Source organism: Pecten maximus, chromosome 7, assembly GCF_902652985.1.
Source record: "Pecten maximus chromosome 7, xPecMax1.1, whole genome shotgun sequence".
Classification (NCBI taxonomy): domain Eukaryota; kingdom Metazoa; phylum Mollusca; class Bivalvia; order Pectinida; family Pectinidae; genus Pecten; species Pecten maximus.
In genome coordinates this window covers 23,463,717-23,479,436 of record NC_047021.1, presented here as the reverse complement: position 1 = coordinate 23,479,436, position 15,720 = coordinate 23,463,717, and the positions used below count along the sequence as shown (strand labels likewise).

General features: G+C 39.1%; 1 protein-coding gene across 1 annotated transcript; it reads right to left on the bottom strand.

The window, feature by feature from the left end:
• Positions 1 to 13: 13 nt before the first annotated feature.
• Positions 14 to 13,410, bottom strand: LOC117330296 (cytochrome P450 1A1-like). Its single transcript, XM_033888479.1, has 2 exons — positions 13,362 to 13,410; positions 14 to 2,670 (listed from the first exon to the last, which is right to left on the bottom strand). Exon 2 carries the CDS (start codon positions 2,574 to 2,576, stop codon positions 1,029 to 1,031), a length of 1,548 nt encoding a protein of 515 aa, XP_033744370.1. The 5' UTR covers positions 2,577 to 2,670; positions 13,362 to 13,410; the 3' UTR covers positions 14 to 1,028.
• Between the last annotated feature and the right edge of the window lie 2,310 nt (positions 13,411 to 15,720).

The following is a 15,720-nucleotide window of genomic DNA, read 5'->3' as shown; positions in this document are numbered from 1 at the left end:
AGCTAAGTCAACATTGAAATGAACATATTTATTTTCTATTAGTTTTGAATTAGTGACATTTCCGCGTAGTGAATTCAAGCCCACTAGCACAGCCACATAGAAATGTATTACATATACATAGACTTGGGGGCACTTGATAATTACAACCATAATCCAGGGGGCTATTAAAGATCTCGACTATGTCGAGGGCAGCTTATCTTGACGTGTTAAACTTGGGTACTCGATTAATGTGTTTTATATGATTTTGTTAACCTAATTGAAAATACATTTCAAAGGGTAAGAATACTTGCGTCAATGTAATTTAAATATTTATGTAAATATGTATGTACGTTGCAAAAGTGGAGGTAATCATCACGTGTGTATTCGACCTTCCTTTAAAAAGCCATTTAGGATTAATTTGGTAAAATTCCTGATCGGATGAATGGACCCGATTCCCTACTATAATACCGAGTGTAAGTTGAGAAATCCACCAGTTAATACCTTGTATACCTATGTAAGTGTCATACATACATACATTATTACTTACGGTACAATATTTATATAATTTTATACAAAACCAATATATACATAATGGATTATATCACGAATTTATTGTTAAAATGACAAAATTACCAGTTTTTAAATACCATTTAGTTGTTCCTTTATAGTGGGGTAAATCATATTTGACCTTTCTAAACTTCAATCAGGCTGTGTCGATTGGATTGATATATTTAACCATTACATAATAGGTGTAAATAAATAACTCACCAACTTCATGTTGAGTATCTCTTGTATAGAATTTCATAGCTGAAAAAAATCTTAAATTTCATCTTCAGCAACAACGTTGTCGATGACAGTATGAGCAGCATATTGTTTGATATCTTAATTCGTTTCTATGGTGAAGTTAACATGATAACAGCTATCTACATGAAAGTCATTAATATTTGTTCAGAAACAAAAAAAGTTGCCAAACAGTTACGAAGTTCGGGGTAGTTTTTGTCATTTTGTCACATATTAAACTCAATCTTTCATGATAGCGCCCTCTGTCGTCATTCTGTGGGCCTCGCTATCAACTTGTAGGGATTCGGCGAGCGAACGAAGGAATACAGTCCAACCTTGTCGTATGAGAGGCCTTCTGGTTTGTGCAGTTCGCACCTCTGAAGAACATTGACTAGGAAGAGAAAGACCTCTAAACGGGCCAGGCCTTCTCCCAAGCATCTCCGCTTACCGAACCCGAATGAAACGGTAAGGTCAACCTTAGCTTGATCTAATGTGCCATCCTTAGTGAGAAATCTTTCAGGATTAAAATCGTCGGGGTTTTCCCAGAGATCTGGGTCGAAGGAGGTGCCATATAGGTCAAAGAATACTACTGTGTTCTTTGGTATGAGATAATCCCTGAACATGATGTCACGTGTCGTCCCGTGTGGGACGGCCATTGGCAATGTTGCTGCGGTTCGGAGCACCTCCAACATTACCGCTTCTACGTATGGCAGTTTGGCGCGGTCATGCAGCGTCACAGTTCGGCTTCCGAGTACATTGTCCAGTTCGGCACGAGCTTTTGATTGTACTGTTGGGTTTTCAGCGAGGTACATAAAGGCCCATGTCAATGTTGAGGCCACGGTGTCAAATCCAGCTCCGATATAGTCATGCACCGTTTCCATAATCATCTTGTTGGTGAGACCCACCCTCAGTTTTTCCTCGGGTGAGTAACTTTCAGTCGCACGCAGAAGACCGTCCGTCGCATCTCGGAGATGGTCAGAGTCGTAGTTCTTCTTGTGGTATCTGATCTTTTTAGCAGCTAGCCTCCCCATTCGGAACAGAATGCTTAGTATACCTTTATATTTCCAAGGTGTTAGGAATGCCATGAAGGGCATCACATCGAAAGGATTTCCGACTCTTGTGAAATTTTTGAAATCGCTAAAATTCCGGATGAGATAAGAAAGTTGTTTATCCTCATGTGCCTTTCTCCCTCTTCCGTACACAACCTGGTATATGACACTGCCAACTGAAAATAGTATACTTTCACACGGGTCAAACGCTTCTCCGTTGTGGTCTAAGAGCTCCTTGACGAGGTCCTCGGCCTGTTCTTGCACCATCTCAGTTATAGGGTTGTTCCGAGTCCCAGTAAACATCTTCAAAGCGTTTCCTGCAATTTTACGGTGCAAGACCCAACGCGAGTTATATTTACCAAATACAAGACCCTTGACTGGACCCCCTATGAGTCTGTTAATGAAAAATAAGGGCCTGTCCGAAAACTCTTCCATAGAGAGGGCAGCTTTGAAGGCGTCCTTGCCACTGATGACAACTGTCGGCCACATGCCCATACTGATACTGTATATATCCCCATACTGTCTCCTCAGCATGCGGAAACCCTCCAGCGAACCGTACTTACTGAAGAATGGTAAATCTCCGACGATAGGGTAGCCCTGGGGACCTGGGGGTAGGTTACCTACAGGCTTGTCCTTGTTGAGGAAGTGGGCTTGTAACAACCTGGTCAGGATTAAGACCACCATGAATGTGAAAAGCATACCAAACAAGTTCTGTGGGATCCCAAACTCGTCCAGTGGACGGAACAGCATTCCCTCTGGTAAACTCATTGCCGACCACACTGAGGCTTCCTTCCCTTGGCCGGTCACTTATCTCGAGCCTTGCTATGGACAAGTCAATAACCCCTCTCAGGAATTTTCGTCACTACAATGAAGTAAAAAAAGATCGTATATATACACGATATACATTAACAGAAATGACGATGGATAATAATTTTACTTTAGTGATGTCCGGGCCTCGAACTCACGACTTAGCCAAAAAAACATCAGCAGCTGCTGCCACTGCGCCACGCCGACATCCCTATAACGGATGTTTTGATGTTGTAGTGATAAACAGACCAACACCCTGACAATACCGAAAAAATCGTCGTTTAGAGGATGTGAACAGCTGGATTGCAATGAGGAATTCAGTAACCCTTATCAGGTGAAAAAATGCCTCAAGCAGAAATGTAAACAAATACCGGAACAACACTAGGGAGATATGTATATCTCGTAGTGTATTTTAGTCTAAACATCTTTATCGTAGCGTGATTAAATTTACTTCAGTATTATGCCGATTCAGGCAAAAGTTACCCAGGCCAAATATGATTAATGTTAAACAAAACCTACCAAGCAGAATTTCAGTGCAGTCTGCTGCTTGTATAATTCTAAAACGTTCACCTAAACCTCACACCTCTCCTACGTTTGGTAATCATATGACAGTGTGTTCCTAACTCCACAGATGAAGTCCTCCCAACGCTGGGTGTATATAAGCTGTAACCACCTACACAACACTCCGCCCCTACAGATGCACCCAGCCGTTGGGTACATAATTACTTTATCTAATTGAAACCTCATTTATCATTCAACCTAATTCATCCTTCTATTTTCGTCTCATTCAACCCCTATACAACACTTTTTACAATGATACATACTTATATCGTCACCTCATTCAACCCCATACACCTCTCCTTACGTTGATATAGTATATACTTATATCGTCACCTCATTCAAACCCCCATACACCCCTCCTTACGTTGATATATTATATACTTATATCGTCACCTCATTCAACCCACATACACCCCTCCTTACGTTGATACATACTTCTATCGTCACCTTATTCAACCCCATACACCCCTCCTTACGTTGATATATACTTATATCGTCACCTCATTCAACCCCCATACACCCCTCCTTACGTTGATACATACTTATATCGTCACCTCATTCAACCCCCATACACCCCTCCTTACGTTGATACATACTTCTATCGTCACCTCATTAACCCCCACCCCTCCTGCTGACATTGTACGTTCATACAAACCTATATAGTATCAACCTAACCCCTAAAACTTCCAACATGCCTTATACATATGTGTACATACTAGTAAAGGTCGAGATATCCATAATCAAATCTCCATCTTCTCCATACACTGTATGTTATGATTGTATACAATCAACTCACACTCACTTCTTCCAACTCACAACGAAAACGTCGTGTTTACATGCTCTATATCAAATTCAACCGCATTATGATAAAACATATGTAATTGTTACTCTGTACATGTGCGGAATAATATCTGAACCGTCGCTCGTGCCCTAAAACTTACGTAAGGTCCGCCATGTTTATATCAATACAGCATTGCCTCACTATATTATCCTTACACTTCCCTCTTCGGCATCAATTCACTAATCATCACATCCATAGCAGACATATACCAGAGCCATGCCATTATTTATAACGTTACCTTAGTTTTGTCGTAAATGATTCCCTGCTACAAAACACTTTACAAAGTAGGTCGACTCGGTGCGTGTGCACTAAGCCTAAAACGTGTTTATTCGACCAAGAGGACGATAATAAAATATGTGACTTTTTTTTAGCTCAAACTGATATCGCGATATAGCGGAAGTTTATTCGTGCCATTTTTTAGAGGAAAAAAATGAAGTCGTACGAACGAGAAAATGAAGTCGTACAATTTGCAGTTGATGCAAACGGATCTCTAAAGACAGAGGAAAGCAGAGCTATATTTACATTAATTACTGGTTTTTTTCTGGCGAGGGGTCTGGGGGCCAAATTTCGGAAAATGAAATGATTATAGCAAAATTTGCAATCTTTCGGGGATAAGATTAGCGATAAGCGTGGGTGAAGGTGGTTGTGTTTGGTATAGGCGTTTTTTTTTTTTTTTTGCTTTTTGAGGCTATAAAATGTTTTCCTCGTCCGAAAAGGGGGGGGGGGGGGGGGGGAGGGGTCCGCTTGTGAGTTCAGTTCTTTATTACTTTAAACCATTTGGTTCATCACTACAGTGTATATAACTATATACAGTACAAACAAATAAACAAAACAATTTACACGAACTATATACACACAATACTCACAGCATATATAGTGTAACACGAACTATATACACACAATACTCACAGCATGTATAGTGTAACACGAACTATATACACCAAATACTCGCAGCATATATAGTGTAACACGAACTATATACACAATACTCACAGCATATATAGTGTAACACGAACTATATACACAATACTCGTAACATATATAGTGTAACACGAACTATATACACAATACTCGCAGCATATATAGTGTAACACGAACTATATACACACAATACTCACAGCATATAAAGTGAAACACGAATTATACACACACAATACTCACAGCATGTAAAGTGTAACACGAACTATATACACACAATACTCACAGCATGTATAGTGTAACACGAACTATATACACACAATACTCACAGCATATATAGTGTAACACGAACTATATACACACAATACTCACAGCATATATAGTGTAACACGAACTATACACACACAATACTCACAGCATATATAGTGTAACACGAACTATATACACACAATACTCGCAGCATATATAGTGTAACACGAACTATATACACAATACTCACAGCATATATAGTGTAACACGAACTATATACACACAATACTCACATCATATATAGTGTAACACGAACTATATACACAATACTCACATCATATATAGTGTAACACGAACTATATACACACAATACTCACATCATATATAGTGTAACACGAACTATATACACACAATACTCACATCATATATAGTGTAACACGAACTATATACACACAATACTCACAGCATGTATAGTGTAACACGAACTATATACACAATACTCACATCATATATAGTGTAACACGAACTATATACACACAATACTCACATCATATATAGTGTAACACGAACTATATACACAATACTCACATCATATATAGTGTATAGAGACATCTGACGTTACAATTACTTTCTCACATCACATTTATCTATAATTCTTACATCTGACGAATTTTCTATACTACTCTCAGATTATGACTACCTATAGGTTTCGTTAAATATTTCTGTAAACTAAAACCATCATTTATGTGTTTGTATAAAGAACATTTCATAGATGTATCTATCTTATCTCTGCAATCTTAATGGAACATGCCATACGCTCTACGTTAAATGATATCAAAATGATTGTCAACGGTTATGTCACTTTGCCATAGCAAATTCTATATAATTCATCTCGTTTACTATCGGAACATCCGCTTCCTTTCTCAAGCATTTCTTGGTAACAAGCGTTTAAAATACAGTTATTTGATTTTTTATAAATTTAAACCAATACTTATAGATCCCAAATTTCCTTATAATGATCACTGGAAATTTTCCTAGTTACTGTGCATGATATATTACGAAAGCCGGTTGGGACCATTTTCGTAGAAGAAAACAATATTTGTTTCGCGTTATTACGCGAAACTAACGCGTTATATCGCGAAACTAACGCGTTATTACGCGAAAATGTCGCGTTATATAAGAAGTATCGGCTACTTTTGAAGAATATTGACATAAGGAACGACAGTTTAGTGAGATTTTATTTTGAGCTTGGCCTATCCCAAGCTGAAATTTTAAGTTTTATAACAATAGTGGATAGAGTTGTTCTAAGCAATTTAACACTTAAACGATATTTGAAACGATAGTGTTTAACAAAAGGAAATATATACGATGTTGCATTATTCATTCTCAATGAATAACAATATTCTGGACAGAAAAAAATCTTCGTTCTCGCCCTCCATCTTTACAGTCAGTATCTGATACTCTGAAACCATCTCATCGTCTTACATAACTTGCTGCGCATAATAACGCAAAGTTTCGTGATATTATACAATTATCGACCTGTTTTCAGGTGAATATGATGACTTATAAACTCGAGAAAATGATATTTCCCGGGGTCGAAGGTCATCGTATTAACCTGAAAACAGGTCGATAACTGCTTAATTATAAGACAAAACTGCAACACTATCATATTACAGAATGAATACCATTACCTGTCAAAGGATTGCATGAACAATAGTGATCGACTTGAGAAAAGTTCATATTGACAATTAATAAGTCAAAGCTAGCAATTAGTTTAAACTTCATTATTTATTATTGCTTAAAAAATGCTAAAACATTTAAGAATTCAGTCTATTTTACTCTGTCCGGTAGCACATACCTACATGTACATGTAAGCATACATTTTTGACGACACGGATAGTTGGAAATTCCCTTGTTACTATATTCGGGTGCGTGATCGAGTTGTTGGATTGTTATGTCACCCTGGATTTGACGTCACAGATTGCGGGAAAGTTCCTGTTGTTGTATCTGAGTACGAACTCGAGTTATTGGGTGGTTGTATCAATCTGTAGCACGGATTTGGGGTTGAAAATAATATTTGAGCAAAGTGAGAATGTTTAGAATTGGCCAATCAGGAAATGGGAAAATCACATTCATATAATAAAACGCATTAGTTTCGCGTAATTACGCGAAAGTTTCGCGATATAACGCGTTAGTTTCGCGTAATAACGCGATAGTTTCGCGATATAACGCGTTAACTTTCGCGATATAACGCGAAAAAAATATTATTTTCTTCTACGAAAATGGTCCCAACCGGCTTTCGTAATATATAATACAATTTGCCGTGCATCTTTTTAACTTCTAGTAATCTCTTACAAAAACCTAAATGTAGTTTTTTCTATCCCTGGTGCTTTATGAAAACTTCACTTCCGTAGTTTAAAATGCTAGCAACATAAGTGTCAAATGCATGTATTTGTGTTTCTATATTTAAAGAAGTTTTTCTTACATACATTTGCTACTGCAAAAAGTGCTTTTTTACCCTCCTCAGAAATCTAATCCTGCTCTTTTCTAAATTTAACACTGAAATTCAACAAAATACCCAAGTAATTAAAATCACTCACAGATTCTAGTTCACAGTCATTATAAAACGACACCTCATTATCTCGAAGTTTACCACTGTGTCTGAAAACTAGCATTTTGTTTTATCAGTATTTATAGTTAGGTTCCATTTTTCAGTATACGTAAGTAGTGTATCTGACTTTTTTGCAAACCTTTTTTGCAAACCTTCGGCAATTTCTGCTAAAAGTACCACACCATCTGCGTACATCAATAAGTAAAGGTTGTTAGATTGTAATTCAATACAGTAGTAGGACAGTTAACGGTGAAATAACTTAACTCGCAATCATTCACGTACATGGAAAGTGTTAAAGGTGACAAAATTTCTCCTTGGAATAAACCGTTGTTACAATTGAAAAAATCTGACACCTTATTGTTATAGTTTACCCGATATTTAACATCATTAACGGATTATAGTTAACATCATTAACGGATTATAGTTAACATCATTAACGGATTATAGTTAACATATTTGCTTTGAACTCCCTCTTTGGTAAGTTTAACCCATAGGTTCTATTTACAAAGTCGAATGCTTTCCTATAATCAATGAAACAATAGTATAATTTTATTTTTATTTTGAAATAATTTCCTTATTAATGACTAACACAAATATGGCGTCAACTGTTGACATGTTTATTCAACTTAAACTGAGCATCATATATTTTTGAATATGTACAATCGAAATCAATCTATTATTCAAAATTGGAGTAAAAAGTTATACCAAGCAACTTATTACAGCGATAATAAAAACAGGGACAATGTTATCTGATGACATTGTAGTTGGGGAATTACCAGACTTAAAAACATTATTAGATAGTTCAACAAAGAAAGAGAGAAATACATCATTGCCCTTAATTAAATATTCATTTATTAGTAAATTAGCTCAACTTATTTCATTTCCCGCGAAATCAGCAACCCACAATGCAAAAATCGTAATATGGTTATCATACTGTTTTAAAAAATCCATTACCATTTCATTTTTCTTGTGATACAGTGGAAGATGTACCATGAAAATAATAATGAAAAATGCCGTGTTCATCTAAATTACTATTGAATTTTACATGAATTAATTACACCTACATTTAAAGCCGTTTTGGTATCTTTCTATACTAAGAGAGAAAAAAACAATACCTGAACTATGTATTGCCTCATTTATGTTATTGCCTTAGTTACATTTCAATTTTACTCAATAGGTTTAAGATTTGATGTAATTCAATAATTTGCGAATGGGACTAGCAAATAACCTGATATAATAAAAATATGACAGCACTGGTCACCATTTCGTGTTAGGGAGAGTGCCAGTTATCGCTCTTGAAACAAGTCTGTGATGAAGTCTGTGATGGTCGAAAGAGTGCGAGTTATCTCTCATGCCACCAGCTAGTGATCTTCGAGAGAGTGCGAGTTAACTCTCATGACACCAGTTCGTGATGTTAGAGAGAGTGCGAGTATCTCTTATGACACCAGTTCGTGATGTTAGAGAGAGTTCGAGTTATCTCTTATGACACCAGTTCGTGATGTTAGAGAGAGTGCGAGCTATCTCTTATGACACCAGTTCGTGATGTTAGAGAGAGTGCGAGTTACCTCTCATGACACCAGTTTGTGATGTTAGAGAGAGTGCGAGTTATCTCTTATGACACCAGTTCGTGATGTTAGAGAGAGTACGAGTTATCTCTCATGACACCAGTTCGTGATGTTAGAGAGAGTGCGAGTTATCTCTCATGACACCAGTTCGTGATGTCAGAGAGTACGAGTTAACTCTCATGACATCAGTTCGTGATCTTCGAGAGAGTGCGAGTTAACTCTCATGACACCAGTTCGTGATGTTAGAGAGAGTGTGAGTTATCTCTTATGACAACAGTTCGTGATGTTAGAGAGAGTGCGAGTTACCTCTCATGACACCAGTTCGTGATGTTAGAGAGAGTACGAGTTATCTCTCATGACACCAGTTCGTGATGTTAGAGAGAGTGCGAGTTATCTCTCATGACACCAGTTCGTGATGTCAGAGAGTACGAGTTAACTCTCATGACATCAGTTCGTGATCTTCGAGAGAGTGCGAGTTAACTCTCATGACACCAGTTCGTGATGTTAGAGAGAGTGTGAGTTATCTCTTATGACAACAGTTCGTGATGTTAGAGAGAGTACGAGTTATCTCTCATGACACCAGTTCGTGATGTTAGAGAGAGTGCGAGTTATCTCTTATGACACCAGTTCGTGATGTTAGAGAGAGTGTGAGTTATCTCTTATGACACCAGTTTGTGATGTTAGAGAGAGTGTGAGTTATCTCTTATGACAACAGTTTGTGATGTTAGAGAGAGTACGAGTTACCTCTCATGACACCAGTTCGTGATGTTAGAGAGAGTGCGAGTTATCTCTTATGACAACAGTTCGTGATGTTAGAGAGAGTGCGAGTTACCTCTCATGACACCAGTTCGTGATGTTAGAGAGAGTACGAGTTATCTCTCATGACACCAGTTCGTGATGTTAGAGAGAGTGCGAATTATCTCTCATGACACCAGTTCGTGATGTCAGAGAGTACGAGTTAACTCTCATGACATCAGTTCGTGATCTTCGAGAGAGTGCGAGTTAACTCTCATTACACCAGTTAGTGATGTTAGAGAGAGTGTGAGTTATCTCTTATGACAACAGTTTGTGATGTTAGAGAGAGTACGAGTTATCTCTCATGACACCAGTTCGTGATGTTAGAGAGAGTGCGAGTTATCTCTTATGACACCAGTTCGTGATGTTAGAGAGAATGTGAGTTATCTCTTATGACAACAGTTTGTGATGTTAGAGAGAGTACGAGTTATCTCTCATGACACCAGTTCGTGATGTTAGAGAGAGTACGAGTTATCTCTTATGACACCAGTTCGTGATGTTAGAGAGAGTACGAGTTATCTCTTATGACACCAGTTCGTGATGTTAGAGAGAGTGCGAATTATCTCTCATGACACCAGTTTGTGATGTTAGAGAGAGTGCGAGTTATCTCTTATGACACCAGTTCGTGATGTTAGAGAGAGTGCGAGTATCTCTCATGACACCAGTTCGTGATGTTAGAGAGAGTACGAGTTATCTCTCATGACACCAGTTCGCGATGTTAGAGAGAGTACGAGTTATCTCTTATGACACCAGTTCGCAATGTTAGAGAGAGTGCGAGTATCTCTCATGACACCAGTTCGTGATGTCAGAGAGAGTACGAGTTATCTCTCATGACACCAGTTCGCGATGTTAGAGAGAGTGCGAGTATCTCTCATGACACCAGTTCGTGATGTCAGAGAGAGTGCGAGTATCTCTCATGACACCAGTTCGTGATGTCAGAGAGAGTGCGAGTATCTCTCATGATAACAGTTCGCGATGTTAGAGAGAGTGCGAGTATCTCTCATGACAACAGTTCGCGATCTCAGAGAGTGCGAGTATCTCTCATGATAACAGTTCGCGATGTTAGAGAGAGCGCGAGTATCTCTCAAGACACCAGTTTGTGATGTTTGATGTTATCTCTCGTGACACCATTTCGTCTAAAGGGAGCGAAATTCAATACCCCTGTTTCTGTACCCCTGTCACCACCCCCACCATCCCCCCCCCCCCCTCCTTCAACACACACACACACACACACACACACACGCGCGCGCGCGCGCGCGCGCTTCTCCACCCATCCGTTGTCATTCCATCACCATTTCGTGTAAGTGAAGTTAACTCCCATCACTATTTCATGAAATAACAAGTGCGAAGCTACCTCCCCTGTCATTACTACATGAAATAACAATTGCGAAGTTACCTCGCCTGCCGCCATTTCAGGAGATCGAAAGAGCGAGATTACCACTCCTGTCCTCGTTTTGTGTAAGAGGAAGTGCAAGCTTACCTCCCCTGTCACTATTTCATGAAAAGCAAGAGCGAAGTTACCACGCCGTGTTAAAGAAGTGCGAAGTTACCTCTCCTGTCACATTTCGTATCGGAGGGGGTACGAAATTAACTCCCCTGTCACATTTCGTATTGGAGGGGGTACGAAATTAACTCCCTTGTCACATTTCGTATTGGAGGGGGTACGAAATTAACTCCCTTGTCACATTTCGTATTGAAGGGGGTACGAAATTAACTCTCCTGTCACATTTCGTATTGGAGGGGGTACGAAATTAACTCCCTTGTCACATTTCGTATTGGAGGGGGTACGAAATTAACTCCCCTGTCACATTTCGTATTGGAGGGGGTACGAAATTAACTGCCCTGTCACATTTCGTATTGAAGGGGGTACGACATTAACTCCCCTGTCACATTTCGTATTGAAGGGGGTACGAAATTAACTCTCCTGTCACATTTCGTATTGGAGGGGGTACGAAATTAACTCTCCTGTCACATTTCGTATTGAATGGGGTACGAAATTAACTCTCCTGTCACATTTCGTATTGGAGGAGGTACGAAATTAACTCCCTTGTCACATTTCGTATTGAAGGGGGTACGAAATTAACTCTCCTGTCACATTTCGTATGGAGGGGGTACGAAATTAACTCCCTTGTCACATTTCGTATTGGAGGGGGTACGAAATTAACTCCCCTGTCACATTTCGTATTGGAGGGGGTACGAAATTAACTCTCCTGTCACATTTCGTATTGAAGGGGGTACGAAATTAACTCTCCTGTCACATTTCGTATTGGAGGGGGTACGACATTAACTCCCCTGTCACATTTCGTATTGAAGGGGGTACGAAATTAACTCTCCTGTCACATTTCGTATTGGAGGGGGTACGATATTAACTCCCCTGTCACTATTTCGTATTGGAGGGGGTACGAAATTAACTCTCCTGTCACATTTCGTATTGAATGGGGTACGAAATTAACTCTCCTGTGACATTTCGTATTGGAGGGGGTACGAAATTAACTCCCCTGTCACATTTCGTATTGAAGGGGGTACGAAATTAACTCTCCTGTGACATTTCGTATTGGAGGGGGTACGAAATTAACTCCCCTGTCACATTTCGTATTGAAGGGGGTACGAAATTAACTCTCCTGTCACATTTCGTATTGGAGGGGGTACGCAATTAACTCCCCTGTCACATTTCGTATTGAAGGGGGTACGAAATTAACTCCCCTGTCACATTTCGTATTGGAGGGGGTACGAAATTAACTCCCCTGTCACATTTCGTATTGGAGGGGGTACGAAATTAACTCCCCTGTCACATTTCGTATTGAAGGGGGTAGGAAATTAACTCCCCTGTCACATTTCGTGATGAATGGAGTACAAAGTTAACTCCCATGTCACTATTTCGTGTTGGAGGGAATGTTAAGTTCTAAAATCTAATCAATCTCCTGATTCTCATCGTACTCAGATTAAATGCTTACAAACAAGTAACGTGCCGTATATAACCTGTATACATACAACGTAACATTACATAAAGGATACGTTATAACATGTCGACAGGATCACACAATGGCTTGTTTATCGCATGAGGTGATGATAGAAAGAATACGCCATGATACCGGTGTCCATTGAGGTGTAATGTTAGTTAAATAATACAATTATGTAAAATCATTCTCGGATGATAAAAAAAAAAATTAGAATATATCAATATCGGTGGAAATAGACACACTTACCTCTCCGATACCTGCAGTGTTACAGCGTTGTCTGAGCGCTCGTGCAGTCACGTGTACGCACGATCACACATCAGTGATCCAACCAGGTGAACAGGTGCACAAGGTTATCAGTAGTATTTTTATTTTATTTTTTATTTTGAAAGTTTGTAGAATTTTCGCGGATAATGTATACGTTCTCTCTTTTCTATATTTTGATGTTAAGTATATGATTAGGTTTTTCTTTCAAAGTAATCTCAATCAATATACAATCAATGATTGCAAACACAAGAAAAATACCTGTATAATGATTTAGCTTGAATATGTATATTAATAATGTAAAAAGTGAGTAGATATAATTACCTAGTAGTTTAACAGCAAAAATAAATCAAATGCCTTAGTCTTAGATAGTGTATTGGTACACTTTTCATCAATAATGAGATCGAAGATAAATTTAAAAAGGAAAACAAAAAACAAAACAAAATTAGAAATTGGTCTCATATTCGACAGAGATTAACGATCGCCAGCCCGACGATACTAATAAAATAAGCTCTGGTACATACAAATGTAGGAACAGCTGTTGTGAAAATGATCGTATCAAACAGTATTGAACAATTTCCGGTCGCAAGCGTACAGTCGATATGAATGCAATTTTGGTGGAAGACGATAACTGCACTTAGAAAATAATATAGACATCAATGGGCACCATTTCTTAGTAGTCGCTAAGACAAGAAAGGGAAAGGACAATAACTCTATATCGGAGACGGTATTACTATGGCCCGGACAAGAAAAAAGGAAGCGCAATAACTATATATCGGAGACGGTATTACTAAGGCCCGGACATGAAAAATGAACGGCAATAACTCTATATCGGCGACGGTATTACTATGGCCCGGACAAGAAACAGAAAGGGCAATAACTCTAAATCGGGGACGGTATTACTATGGCCCGGACAAGAAAGGGAAAGGACAATAGCTCTATATCGGAGACGGCATTACTATGGCCCGGACAAGAAACAGGAAGGGCAATAACTCTATATCGGAGACGGCATTACTATGGCCCGGACAAGAAAGGGAAAGGACAATAGCTCTATATCGGAGACGGCATTACTATGGCCCGGACAAGAAACAGGAAGGGCAATAACTCTATATCGGAGACGGCATTACTATGGCCCGGACAAGAAACAGGAAGGGCAATAACTCTATATCGGAGACGGCATTACTATGGCCCGGACAAGAAAGGGAAAGGACAATAGCTCTATATCGGAGACGGTATTACTATGGCCCGGACATGGACTAAGACCACAATTAGCTTCGCTATATGTTTCATTGTAACATTAAAATTCATAATAAATTCCCAACATCTCATATGCAACTTTCCATCTCACCTGGCCAAGACCAACATCTGAGAAGCAAAATATAAAAGTTTCAACCCAGCATGTTGGGCATTTTCTGGAGATAGCTGTCAAAATGTGTCACCAACGTGGATTATATACATCCGGGTCAGGGGTAGAGGTCAAATCAGGACTCATCACACAGGGTCCTGGAGCATATAATAAATGATCAATATTATTATTTTACATCACAAAACATAGATTGACATCTCTGCTATAAATCCACATTAAATTCATCAACAGAAATCAAGTTCAAAGAGGCATTTGATTGGTTTTCCTGAGATACATACATTTTTGAGGGGACCTCATTCGTGGGGCCTGAACCCGGAAGTACTTAATTGTGGTCTTAGTCCTATTATATTAGTCCTATTAGAAAAAGGAAGTGCAATAACTATAAATCGGAGACGGTATTACTATGGCCCGGACAAGAAAAATGAACGGCAATAACTCTATATTGGATAGGAATTACTATGATCCGAACAAAAACAGAAAGGGCAATAACTCTATATCGGGGACGGTATTACTATGGCCCGAACATGAAAAATGAACGGCAATAACTCTATATCGGAGACGGTATTACTAAGGCCCGCACAAGAAACAGGAAGGGCATAACTCTATATCGGAGACGGCATTACTATGGCCCGGACAAGAAACAGGAAGGGCAATAACTCTATATCGGAGACGGCATTACTATGGCCCGGACAAGAAACAGGAAGGGCAATAACTCTATATCGGAGACGGCATTACTATGGCCCGGACAAGAAACAGGAAGGACAATAACTCTATATCGGAGACGGTATTACTATGGCCCGGACAAGAAAGGGAAAGGGCAATAACTCTATATCGGAGACGGCATTACTATGGCCCGGACAAGAAACAGGAAGGGCAATAACTCTATATCGGAGACGGCATTACTATGGCCCGGACAAGAAACAGGAAGGACAATAACTCTATATTGGTAACGGTATTACTATGGCCCGGACATGAAAA

Bases quoted from the DNA above. Each gene is read 5' to 3' on its own strand.
- LOC117330296 (XM_033888479.1), bottom strand. From the start codon at position 2,576: ATGAGTTTACCAGAGGGAATGCTGTTCCGTCCACTGGACGAGTTTGGG.